At 44.3% G+C, this 13,509-nt stretch overlaps 1 protein-coding gene across 1 annotated transcript in view; it reads left to right on the forward strand.

Annotated features, from left to right (window-relative positions):
* The first annotated feature begins 500 nt into the window (after window positions 1-500).
* phactr4a (phosphatase and actin regulator 4a) overlaps window positions 501-13,509 on the forward strand; it is a 53,521-nt gene continuing 40,512 nt past the window's right edge. The window contains exons 1-3 of the mRNA XM_056298146.1: window positions 501-607; window positions 10,776-10,884; window positions 11,022-11,066. Of these exons, the coding sequence (XP_056154121.1) occupies window positions 11,054-11,066 (13 nt within the window). The 5' untranslated portion in view covers window positions 501-607; window positions 10,776-10,884; window positions 11,022-11,053. The remainder of the gene's footprint in view (window positions 608-10,775; window positions 10,885-11,021; window positions 11,067-13,509) is intronic.

The raw sequence follows: 13,509 nt of genomic DNA on the forward strand, positions 1-13,509 counted from the left end.
GGACGAGTGGACTAAAACAAATGGGCATGCATTGAAATATAAGAAATGGCTGTTCAAGTTATCCAATAGTAAAAGTTAAGTCGTTACACAGCCAACACGTCATTAACTGATGGTAATCCGCACGTAGTAACGTGAGCGCACGCGACGAGACGTGCTAAAGGCCCTAGGCCTGTCCGTCAAAAGGTGAGGGGCCTCGTCATCCGCCCGACGGCGGACAGGCAGGTGGGTAAAGGCGAGCTGTTCGGAACACGCATGCGCAAAAGCGTTTACTTGTTTTCCTTTTTTTTTTTTCAACGCGCGTCCAAAATGTCCACAAACAAGTTCAGATGATTAGAACGAAACACCCGCTTTGATATCCGGTCGTGAAACTTTTTTTTATACTTTTTTAAGTTTTTAACTTCCCGCTAAAAAAAATAATAATTGGTATTGGGTTATTTTGGACGACGAGGTGAATTAGCGATACGCTAGTTCCGCCTTCCTTTGCTAGCGCCTGTGTGATTGGAGAAGACTCGGAGTGTCACTTTTGGGAGTCGTGAGACGGGCTAAGCGTTAAAACTGTGGCTTTGAGGACCGCTTCACCCGATAAACCGACCCGGTCCGTGGAAAGGTTGGTACCGCGTGTCTTTTGTCGCCTCCCGTTAACGAAACGCGACTAGCCGAAAGTTGGCCGCTAGCTGAGTTGGCTAACGCCGCACTCACACAAATAGCCCACCTGTTGCCGTCTCCGCGTTAGCATTAGCGGCGTTAGCTTGTGACGTTAGCGTTTTGCTGCTCACTGCGCTCCGCTCCGCGCAGCGTCACGGATTAGAAATGAACACGAGTTAATTGTCCCCCCCCCCCGACAGAATCTAAACAGCTTTATGTCTTTGTTTGAGTTGGCAGAGGATATTTCGGTCCTTGAAATCTTTTTTTTCTTTTTTCTAATTTTTCTTTTATTTTTTTTATTGTACCCGAACCTGCCGGGCGTGTCGCAACGTTCCATTGACACCACGTAGGACAGGTAGGGTGGAGGTGTCGTAAAATTAGCCGGAAAACTTGACCTTCGCAGGTTTCTCACTGAAGTGGGTTGACGCTCACACACGCACGCACACGCACGCACACACATATGCAAGTAGCTTGGCATATACAAACGCACACAAATATGCAAACACCTACACACAAGTGCACATTTATTAAGGCTGGGCACACACACACACACACACACACATACACATACAGACAGACAGACACACACAGACGCACACACACATGCAAGTAGCTTGGCATATACAAACGCACACAAATATGCAAACACCTACACACAAGTGCACATTTATTAAGGCTGGGCACACACACACACACACACACATACATACAGACACACACACGCACACACACATGCAAGTAGCTTGGCATATACAAACGCACACAAATATGCAAACACCTGCACACAAGTGCACATTTATGAAGGCTGGGCACACACACACACACAAACACAGCACCGTACATACATCACACACTTATTTATTCTTATTACTGCTTTTTTTCTTCTGTTTTGTTGTTATTTTGTTATTATGGTCGCTGCAGCGTTGAGGAGCCGAAACTCAAGAATTTCACTCGCTTTTTATAATGAGACGTAACAAATAAGGAATCTTGAGATAGGTTGCACTTTGTAGTGACTGATGATAAGAGACAGATGTCTTTAAGGTGGTCTTTCACTGTTTTGTGGGACACTTCCAACGTGCATGCATCGTTTTAGCTGCCGCCCTTTAAGAGGCATCGCCATCAAATTGAGTGTTGGTCATTTAAACGCTCCATTTAAATGCGTTTGACAAGTTAACTGTATTGTGGCCACTGTAAATGGGATTCATTTTATTGATATTTGTATTCCAACCGTGGAAGCGAGTAGCCTGCCTCGGCAAGCATTCCATCCGCAGGCCCTTCTGCTTGTTTCAACAAGTACCCAGTTGAGGTGACTGCAGTCTGAAAGTGGTATTAATACACCCTGCAGAGTGTCAGAAACCTCAGATGCATATGTGTCGACCAGAGGAAGAAAGTCTAGTGGAGGTGCTGTCTAGTTTTAGATATTTTTTTTATACACAGACACCTTTTATTTCCCCAGGTCAATTGTTTTATTGAACTTGAAAAGGAAACAGTGGCATGTGTTGACATGGTTGGGCCTTTTCTTCATCACGCAGAGCCAGTGTTGCTGCAGGGGAGGAATTTTGGTGTTGTTGTTGAGAGGTTTGATTATGCGGTAAGGGATTTGATAACTCTTTTTCATAGATACACATGAACACGTGATTTAGCTGCTAAACTTATGGTATGAGTGTATTTTGAATGACCACGATTGAAGTGGCTGATAAGATAGTGATAGCTAATGAGGCCCGAAAAGAAGGGGGAAAAAAAGGATGCAGAAGAGACATTAATTTTACAGTGATATTTGTTCCGTCATTTACATGGATTTGTGATATGGGCAACTGGATGTTGCAGCGCGGTTTGAGATTTCCGACGGGCTTCTGTCAATGTGTCATTACTGGCTGGGTGTTGACAGCAACTCATTTAGAGTCATGCCTCTCATTCCCAAACAAAACCCAACTTGCTTTCTTTGTTTAGAGACTGCCAAGCCTGCAGAATGAACTTTGCACAATGGCTGTTTGTGCCCCACTTTCATGCTATTCCGTCTGCCTGTCCCATGTGCTGGGAGCTCTTAATAAGCTTTTGAATAAGCAGGATTGGGTGACAATATTTATGAACCTCCAGTGCAATGTCTAAAAATAAGGAATGAAGAATTTCTGGCCTATACTAATGTTTCATACAGCAATTCTAGTAAACGCAATCTGAATACATTAAAAAAAGCAAAAAAAAAAAAAAAAAAACTAAACTGTCCAAGCAGAAGTGTGTATTGGGTACATTCATAAGAGTTTAGATAGCAGATATTTTTACAAAAAGAAACAAAAACTGTCAAATGCATCAGATAGCCCTGCAGATTTACACAAATCAATTATCTGGCTTGCATTTCAATTCAAAGTTATCTTGATGTGATCTGAGGAGGGCTTCTCTTATATTATTGTGTGGCCTGGCATCTTGCTTGTCAGAGAGCTCTACTACTCAGCAACAAGCTTTGTAAAATGTTTCTTGGCTTGAAAGTGATCTGAATGTTCTGAGTTGACCGACACTGGATACAAGCAGGATTGCTGCTACTGTTTTAAAATTAAACGGTTGTTGTGTGACATCAGATGGCCTCACTCTCGAGTGTTAATGAAGGCTACTCAATATTAGAAAGTTCTGCAGGGATAGGCTCCAGCATCCCCGTGACCCTTAGAGCAGGATAAGTGGTTTGGATAATGGATGGATGGATGGATGGATGGATGCACCAAGAGTTTGAAAAAGTAATGATGTGAAACTGACGCCATCCGTCATACTCCCATAGTGTAGTTGTCAGCTGACACAAGATGCAGGGTTCACTACCAAGAATTATACAGGGCATTTCAGACCATGCATACAATGCCATAACATCAGCAGCAGTAATAAATAAATAAATAAACAAACAATAAAACCCTCCAGTGTTATTTAGGTTACACAAATACACCAACAGAAAAAAACTACAAAAAGGCTTGCCCTTGGAAACTAATGACAGTACAAAAATACCATACTTGGATCACCTTACCAAACCTGAAAATCTGGCTGCCATGTAGCCTACACTTCTTTATGCTGTGTCCTGGTTTTCTGATGTTTACCGAGACCATTTGATGTAATTACGCAAACTAAAAACATGAAAGCCATGGCATGAAACCTGCGTGGTTTGAAACTAGCTCCAAAGACCGGTTTTGTCACCTTAACAATTTAAAATTTCAGCGAAATAATGACAGGACAAGGTGTGCGTCGGTCTGCTTGTACATGTTACTTAGTCATGAAGTGCCACTAGGACCACAGGATTGCATTGTGGAGGCACGGACTCCTGGCTGTGTTGCACTGCGCTAGTTGACTGACCTGTGTGCACACAAAAAAGTGCACATTAACTCCCTTTTCTGTTTGCCCTCCTGCCTGCTCACAGTAGAGAGTTGTTGTCGTCAAAGCTGATAGTGGAGCCTGCCTTGACAAACTACAGCACAGTGAAATTCGAGTACAGATACAGTTGCACCGGTGCCACTGTTTGCCCATTGGAAATAATTTTTTTGTGGAACTGCTCAACAATTTCACTCCATTTTTGGATAGGTTGGGAAAATAAAGGGAGGTATGTGATCATATTTAAGTATTTTAATTGTGAACTTAGACTAGGAATGACTAAACGTGTTGAGGTAGAATAGTCCAAACTGTAAGATGTGTCCTTTGCATCAGAAAAGTTTGATCCATTCCTACCAAAAAAAAAAAAAAAACCCAACAAAAAATCACTGATGTCTGTTGCTGATAAGTTGTGAGGAATTTGCCATGTAAGACCTAGATATTGTTACGTACCTTGATAGTGCACAGACACACAGTAAAGTGCTGCCTTCAGCTTTGGAACATGCCGTGGATACATTATGGCACGAGACTTACCAGACCAGTTGTATGGTGCTGACCAAGCAGATCTACAGCTAGCTGAACTGAAGCTTTAGGCTTTATAGTCCAGGATTTTCTTAAATGGTTGCTGCCAAGATTTCAAAGCCGGATAATTTGGCATTTTTCTGTTAGGACCCCTGACTGTTTCTCGTCTTTTCTGTCAGTTACAAACTTCTGTGTTCCAGTCCAAGAGAACTACAGCAAGCTAAAAGCTCTGTTAGCAACACAAGACAATGGCTTAATTAGCTGTTTTATTACTTGTTAATAGCTCTACAAGAAAGGATTTTAAGATGGCCAGCATTTTGTACAGGTTGTAGGAGGCCGTTTACCCTTCTAAATCCTGTTTTATGGAAGCCTGTGTCCGCCACACAAGAAAATGAAGAGTTAATTGCAGCATTATTTTTCAGAATTCTGACTTTCTCATAATTGCAGCTTTATTTCCCAGAATTCTGACTTTTATTCTCGGAATTCCAGCTTTATTTCTCACAATTCTGACTCTCTTTTTTTTTTTAGCCAGTTCGGCAGTGTCACCCCTTCTGCAGTATGTTAGCCAGAAAGCTTTACACATTAAAAATGAAAATGGGTCCCATCATAAGAGGACTATCTTAGGCGTGGTTTCACAAACCGTGAGATCTTGCAGTTACTGCAAGAACACATGGTGTTAAACTAAGCTTCAGATCCCTGGAGAGAACTCTGTCCAACAGTCAGCTCTGGTGGAGATGAAACAAGACAGATGAAGCGGAGGTGGCCTCGTTCTTACACCAACAGTTTCAAACTTAAGGCGGACAACATGGTTATGGGTGGATGCACCAGAAATGTTGGATGGCCAGGATAATTACTGACCGAGAAACTGTCTGTCAGTTGATGCGCCTGAGGGATGGGAATGGAGTGGATTTATGTGCGCGGAATCACGCGAGACGACCCCTATATAACAGTTGTGGCCCAAATTGCATGTGGCATATTGACAGGCATGACACACTAAAACTGTATAGCATATGCTTGAAGTATACAAAACCAACAATGACCCACAAGTAGTTGTAGGCTATTTTAAAACTGCTTTCACCAATAATAATAGAGGTCCACAAAAAGTACGGTTTGACCATGGAACCGAAAGCATTCGCATTGTAGCGATGCCAAGGTTTCTGCGAACCTCTTTGAATGAGGATGGCAGAGTATGTCACTCAAGGTCCAAGTACTCGAAATCAAAGAATTGAACGTTGGTAGGCCACCTTGAGAAACCGGTGCACTCATTCAAAGTATTAAGCAGAAACCTTTGCTTCGCTACAATGGCACCGTTTTCAGTTCCATGGTCAAGCCGTACTCTTTGTGGACAGCCGTTATTATTTGTGAAAGCAGTTACAAAATAGCCTGCGACTACTTGTGGGTCATTATTGGTTTTGTATCTCCAAGCCAAATTATTATTTTTTTCGGGAGAAACAATCAATACAGCTGCTGATACATATCCCGTACAGTTTTAGTTTGTCATACCCGCCAATATGCCACACGTAATTTGGGCCACGACTGTTATATAGGCGTCATCTCAGGTGATTCCGCACATGTAAATCTACTCCATTCCCATCCATCAGGCGCATCAACTGAAGGACAGTTTCTCGGTCAGTAATTATCCCGGCCATCCAGCATTTCTGGTGCATCCACCGATAACCATGTTGTTGGCCTGAAGTTTGAAGCTGTTTGTGTAAAAACGAGACAACCTCTGCTTCATCTTTTTTTTGAATTTATTTATTCATTTATTGGATCCCCCCCCCCCAATTTTTCCCCCCAATTGTACCCCACTCTTTCGAGCCATCCTGGTCACTGCTCCACCCCCTCTGCCGATCGGGGGAGGGCTCCAGTTTACTACATGCCTCCTCCGGTACATGTGGAGTCGCCAGACGCTTCTTTTCACCTGACAGTGAGGAGTTTCGCCAGGGGGACATAGCGCATGGGAGGATCACGCTATTCCCCCCGGTTCCCCCTCCCCCCCGAACAGGCGCCCTGAGCAGCCAGAGGAGGCGCTAGTGCAGCGACCAGGACACATACCCACATCCGGCTTCCCACCCGTAGACACTGCCAGTTGTGTCTGTAGGGACGTCCGACCGAGCCAGAGGTAACACGGGGATTCGAACTGGTGATCCCCGTGTTGGCGGGCAACGTAATTGACCGCTACGCCACCCGGACGCCCTGCTTCATCCGTCTTGTTTCATCTCCACCACAGCTGATTGTTCGAGTTCTCTCCAGGGATTGGAGGCTTAGTTTAATACCATGTGATTCTTCCGGTAACAACAAGTTCTCACGATTTGTGAAACCATACCTAAAATAATCCTCTATGATCATATCCATTTTCATTTTCAGTGTGCAAAACTTTCTGGCTAACATACTGCAGAGGAGATGATGCTGCCTGATTGGCTAAAAAAAATGTCAGAATTGTGAGAAATAAAACCACAATTGTAAGAAATAAAGTCAAAGTTGTGAGAAATAAAGTCAGAGTTCCGAGCAATGGAGCTGCAGTTGTGAGAAATAAAGTCAGAATTCTGAGAAATAAAGTCGCAATTAACTTTTTTTTTATTATTTGGCAGAAACTGACTTCCGTGCTGTTTTGTATTTGTTTCCCTGTGGATTTTATAGGAGCACCGTAATCTCCTTGCTGCAGGGGTGTCCAGCTGGAAGTTGGAATTACACAACCAACTGCAGGACAATGTTACCGAGGGGGGTGGTGCTTGATCCATGCTCAATGATCTTAACTAGATGAAGTTAGAAAAAATCAAGACAGTAAATGGTGTATCAGTTAAAAATGACAAGGAAACGGAGCTGGGCAATATATCGATACAGCCTCTGGGATTTCAGTTATCATAATGTGATGTAACTTAAATGTTGTGATTCCCTGGTTACATTGCAGTGTAAAGATGTTGAGATTTGAAGATTCCTTTATTAATCCCCTTGGGGAAATTCAGTTACCTCAAATTAACCCATCCCATAAAGCCATGCAATTTTCAGAACTTATTAGACTGTTTTAGCTGAGTGAAATGAGCAATGAGTGCCTCTACTTACTTGGTTATCATATCAGTATTACAAACGATCATATCTCTTTTTTTCATGTTTATAAATATCTTCTAAAAGTGTCAGCATTTCCCTCAAATTATTGTCACACTATCAACATCGAGGTATTCGGTTAGAAATGTTGTGATATCCGATTCTGTCAGTGTCACCCAGCCCTACGAGGAAGGAATTACTAATGTAGTTTATTGCTCTTCTTTCATTGTGGCTAGAATTCAAAATTCAGCTGAGAGAACTTCACTTGCTCCATCAAATTCTATGAACATAATGCCGCTGTCCTCAGCGTAACTGATAAGTAGGTCAGGTTATAGTTCATCTGTTACTCTTTAGTGTCCACATGCCACAAGCTATTCAGCTCACAGGGTTTAGCTACCATGTTTTTCTGAGGGAACTTTTTGTCCGTTCCTTGATTCCAAAGGGCAGCCTGATACCGGCGTCATCCCCCACCCCCTTTTGCAGCAAGGCCCGACTGCACCCACTGAAATTGACCAATTGCTAGCAAAGCTATTTTTGAATTGTTCCTGAAATGGCATAACCGTTTTTTTTGCCAGCAATGAATTGTTTTCACGCTCATTGTCAGCGACCGCTTCTCACACCGCTTAAGGTGCTATGAACACATCCACTTTCCCAGTTTTGAGCCCCCTCAGCCATGACCTACCTGCTATCCTAACTTTGTACAATGTACAACAAGAGCCCTTGATAGTTTTATGATTTCTTAAGACCTAGGCATGGTCAAAACATGGAACTGTTCCTTCAAATGACCGATCTTGGAAATGAGGGGTTGCAATTCAGTTTCTCTTTAGCTTATCTCCGATTTACTGAATAAATTACAGCGACCTCACTCTGTAATGCCATTGTGACATTTAAATTGCAGATTGCTGTATTACCTGGGTCTTTTGTATTCCATCCATCCAAACCGCTTATCCAAACCGCTTATCCTGCTCTCAGGGTCGCAGGGATGCTGGAGCCCATCCCAGCAGTCATTGGGCGACAGGTGGGGAGACACCCTGGACAGGCCACCAAGAATATATATATATTCTCTCTAATATATAAAAAATATATCTATATTATGCGGCACAGTGGCACAGTGGTCATCGCAGTCGCCTCACAGGAAGAAGGTCCTGAGTTCGAGCCCCGGGGTAGTCCAAATTTGGGGGTCGTCCTCTGTGGGGAGTTTGCATGTTCTCCCTGTGTCTGCGTGGGTTTCCTCCAGGTGCTCTGGTTTCCTCCCACAGTCCAAAGACATGTAGGTCAGGTGACTCGGCTGTACTAAATTGTCCGTAAGTGGGTATGTGTGTGTGTGTGTGTGTATGCCCTGTGATGGCCTGGCGGCCTATCCAGGGTGTCTCCCCGCCTTCTGCCCATTGACTGGGTGGATATCTATGTATCCATCCATTATCCAAACCGCTTATCCTGCTGTCAGGGTCGCGGGGATGCTTGAGCCTATCCCAGCAGTCTTATATATTTAATTATAATTATAAGAAAATATAGTAATTAGGCTATATATCTAGAAATATATGAAATATTTTTTTTTATTATATATTTTATATTCACCCCTAAACATCTCCGTGGAGGAATGGAGATGTTTAGGCATGGAGATGACAGTGGGGTTTTCAACTAGATTGTTTAACACAATCCTGGAAAGTGAGAGGATGCCTGAGGAGTGGAGAAGAAGCATACTGGTACCGATTTTCAAGAACAAGGGCGATGTGCAGAACTGTAGCAACTACAGAGGTATAAAGTTGATCAGCCACAGCATGAAGATATGGGAAAGAGTGATAGAAGCTAGGTTAAGAGGAGAGGTGATGATTAGCGAGCAGCAGTGTGGTTTCATGCCATGAAAGAGCACCACAGATGTGATGTTTGCTTTGAGAATATTGATGGAGAAGTATAGAGGAGGCCAGAAGGAGTTGCATTGTGTCTTTGTGGATTTAGAGAAAGCATATGACAGGGTGCCGAGAGAGGAGGTGTGGTATTGTATGAGGAAGTCAGGAGTTGCAGAGAAGTATGTAGGAGTGGTGCAGGATATGTATGAGGGAAGTGTGACAATGGTGAGGTGTGCGGCTGGAATGACAGATGGGTTCAAGGTGGAGGTGGGATTACATCAAGGATCGGCTCTGAGCCCTTTCTTGTTTGCAATGGTGATGGACAGGTTGACGGACGAGATCAGGCAGGAGTCTCTGTGGACGATGATGTTCGCAGTGACATTGTGATCTGTAGTGAGAGTCGGGTGCAGGTTGAGGAGAGCCTGGAGAGGTGGAGGTATGCACTGGAGAGAAGAGGAATGAAAGTCAGTAGGAGCAAGACAGAATACCTATGCGTGAATGAGAGAGAGGACAGTGGAATGGTCAGGATGCAAGGAGTGGAGGTGATAAAGGCATTTGAGTTTAAATACTTGGGGTCAACTGTCCAAAGTAGTGGGGAGTGCAGGAGAGAGGTGAAGAAGAGAGTGCAGGCAGGGTGGAGTCGGTGGAGAAGAGTGTCAGGAGTGATTTGCAACAGAAGGGTACCAGCAAGAGTTAAAGGGAAGGTTTACAAAATGGTTGTGAGACCAGCTATGTTATATGGTTTGGAGACAGTGGCACTGACGAAAAGACAGGAGGTGGAGCTGGAGGTGGCGGAGTTGAAGATGCTAAGATTTTCACTGGGAGTGATGAAGAAGGACAGGATTAGGAACGAGTATATTAGAGGGACAGCTCAGTTTGTATGGTTTGGAGACAAAGCAAGAGAGGCAAGATGGAGATGGTTTGGACATGTGTGGAGGAGAGATGCTGGGTGTATTGGGAGAAGGATGCTGAATATGGAGCTGCCAGGGAAGAGGAAAAGAGGAAGGCCAAAGAGGAGGTTTATGGATGTGATGAGGGAGGACATGCAGGTGGCTGGTGTGACAAAGGAAGATGCAGAGGACAGGAAAAAATGGAAGCAGATGATCCGCTGTGGCGCCCCCTAACGGGAGCAGCCAAAACTATTAGTAGATTTTATATTCACTGTATTTTATATTGTTATTTCTACATTGCGCTATGTGGTCACTTGATGAAACAGAAGCACGTAACCATGTATTCAAGTCTCAGACTGAACAGTTGTATGAACCTACTTTAAAACAGGTCACAGTGTGTATTGGGAAGAGGAGGCATATGACTGCCAGTTACGTGGCCTAATTGCTGACTTGATCAGATCTTTCTCTTTTTGCTCCCTGTTAGCTACTGAATCGATCCCAACTACTGAGCGACACAGTAAACAGTAAATGGTCTTTTTCCTGAAAACTGGAGCAGCGACCGGACGGCTCGGAAGAGTGGGATAATTGATCAGGTACAATTGGGGAGAAAAAAAGGGGGGGAAGAAAAATAGATGCATTATTTTAGTGGCAGTCCATCAATGTTTGTAAATTCTTAATCATCCCATCCATCCATTCATTCATTAATTTTTTCATTCATTTCTTCTTTCAGGACCTGCTGACTGCTTTGCTTTGGTCACTGTGATGGAAAACCGGGGTAAGAAAACGTTTTCTTGTGTGTGTTTTTTTTTTTACATCACTGCTCTGTGATAGCATTTTGCCATCTGCTTGCTGAACACATGGAGCTAATGGACCTGTTTTTAAACATGGCATTATATACCATTATACAGTTGCATTACATTACTTTGTAGGCCAGGCTTACTTGAAATAATGTTACTCTGCAAATGCAGGTCAATTAACATTTTCACATAATTCATAGATCACATTTTGCTTGGCCCATTTCCAATTTGAGTACCATATGTTTAAAGTTGTGGGGAAAACTCAAAGATAAATGTTGGTGTACTTTGATTCGGGTTGTCTGAATTTTCCTGATGTGTTTACGAAACCCTTTTTCTTTTATTTTGTCTTTTTTTTCCCCCCAATTGCGCCTGGCCAATTAACTGACGTTTCCGAGCTGTCCCGGTCGCTGGTCCACCCCCTCTGCCGATCGGGGGAGGGCTGCAGACTACCACATGTCTCCTCCGATACACGTGGAGTCGCCAGCCACTTCTCTTCACCTGACAGTGAGGAGTTTCGCAGTGCGTGGGAGGATCACGCTATTCTCCCCAGTTCCCCTGAACAGGCACCCAGACCGACCAGAGGAGGCGCTGGTGCAGCGACCAGGACACACAACCACACCCGGCTCCCCACCCACAGACGCGGCCAATTGTGTCTGTAGGGACGCCCGACCAAGCCGGAGGTAACATGGGGATTCGATCGATGCGGTGATCCCCGTGTTGGTAGGCAACAGAATAGACCGCCACACTACCCGGACGCCCCCCCCCTTTTTTTTATAAGCAAATGTAAACAAATTATCGCAAAATGCTATTTCGCATTTCTGAAAGTCTGATCATCAAATAAGGCGGCACGGTGGCGTGGTGGTTAACACGGTCGCCTCACAGCAAGAAGGTCCTGGGTTCGAGCCCCGGAGTAGTCCAACCTTGGTGGTCGTCCCGGGTCGTCCTCTGTGTGGAGTTTGCATGTTGTCCCCGTGTCTGCGCGGGTTTCCTCCGGGTGCTCCGGTTTCCTCCCACAGTCCAAAGACATGTAGGTCAGGTGAATCGGCCATACTAAATTGTCCCTAGGTGTGAATATATGTTTGTCGGCCCTGTGTGATGGTCTGGTGGCCTGTCCAGGGTGTCTCCCCGCCTGCCGTCCAATGACTGCTGGGATAGGCTCCAGCATCCCCGCCACCCTGAGAGCAGGATAAGTGGTTCGGATAATGGATGGATGGATAATCATCAGATATGGCCCGCTCATCATATTTTGAGGGTTAGCGGTGCCTTGTGCAGGACTGGCTGTTTGTGAAATTGGTGAGTCACTGACAAAGTGCTTTGTTATCAGGCTGTTTTATTAAAGGGCTGGTCTTGTGACGCTATCATTCTGCTATCTGATTGGCCCTCTCCCAGAGGACACACCTGTAGGTCAGTGGAGCTGCTCTTGTTTTCTTGTCTTTTTTCCCCCCCTCTACTACCACACGCAGCCTTGCGTCTCATTTCGCCTTAAGACACCGAGACATATCCGATACACGCTCTCCTGGCTGATTGAATCGTTCTTGAAGAAGTGGATTCGGATTAAAAATCTGCTAAGTGGATTAGTGGCACGTAAAGAATACCTGGAATGACTGTCGAGTCCGAATATGTTTGTGAGTAAGCCTGTTTGTTCTCTGAAGAAATAATATTATGCTGACGATTTTATTGTCATTTTGGTTCTTTCGAGCCATGGGGCATTTCTTCGGCCAGCAAAACATTTTTATTGATGCTCGTTTTGCCAAACAGAATGTGGCTGAGACAGTATTGAAAGTATGTGGTGGTCATTCTTGGTCCATTGAAGGGTCAGACTGGGTTAAGACGTGGCACAACAACGCTTAGTTCCTTGACACAATCCTAGGAACAGGTCAATGGCTTAAAGAGATTAGACAGCATGATTTACTCATCCCTGCCTGCCCTAGTGGCTTGGCTTAGTAAAAATAAACTGAACTTCCTCTTGAGATTTATTCTTTAAATTGATATGTTTCTGGCTCTTGGGCGTGAGCGTTGAGTCACCGGAAGACTTTACGCATTCTTGTATTTTGGTCCCACTGGACTTAGTCATCCAGCGTGTTTGATTTTATCTCCGAGTTCCAGGACGGATTTGATGTGGACACTTATGGAAATTTGAGGGTCTCAAAATAGACTAGTTGTTATTTTTAAAGGCGTAAGATGAGATGATTGCATTTCTACTGAGCCCCTCTACTGCAAGGACACAAAGTGCTTTTTATGAAACAATTGCATTACATACAGGATAGACCCCGGTGGGAATTGAACCACTTGAGTTTTTGGCAGAGTCAGTCGTACCCGAGGCGTTTGCTGCCTTAACACCAGGCACTCTGCCGACTGAGCTGCACAGGACCAAATGGGCTTTCGTGTCGTTTGCAATGAATAGGAATATAAAGTATGGGG

The sequence above is a fragment of the Lampris incognitus genome, chromosome 18 (assembly GCF_029633865.1).
Source record: "Lampris incognitus isolate fLamInc1 chromosome 18, fLamInc1.hap2, whole genome shotgun sequence".
NCBI lineage: Eukaryota > Metazoa > Chordata > Actinopteri > Lampriformes > Lampridae > Lampris > Lampris incognitus.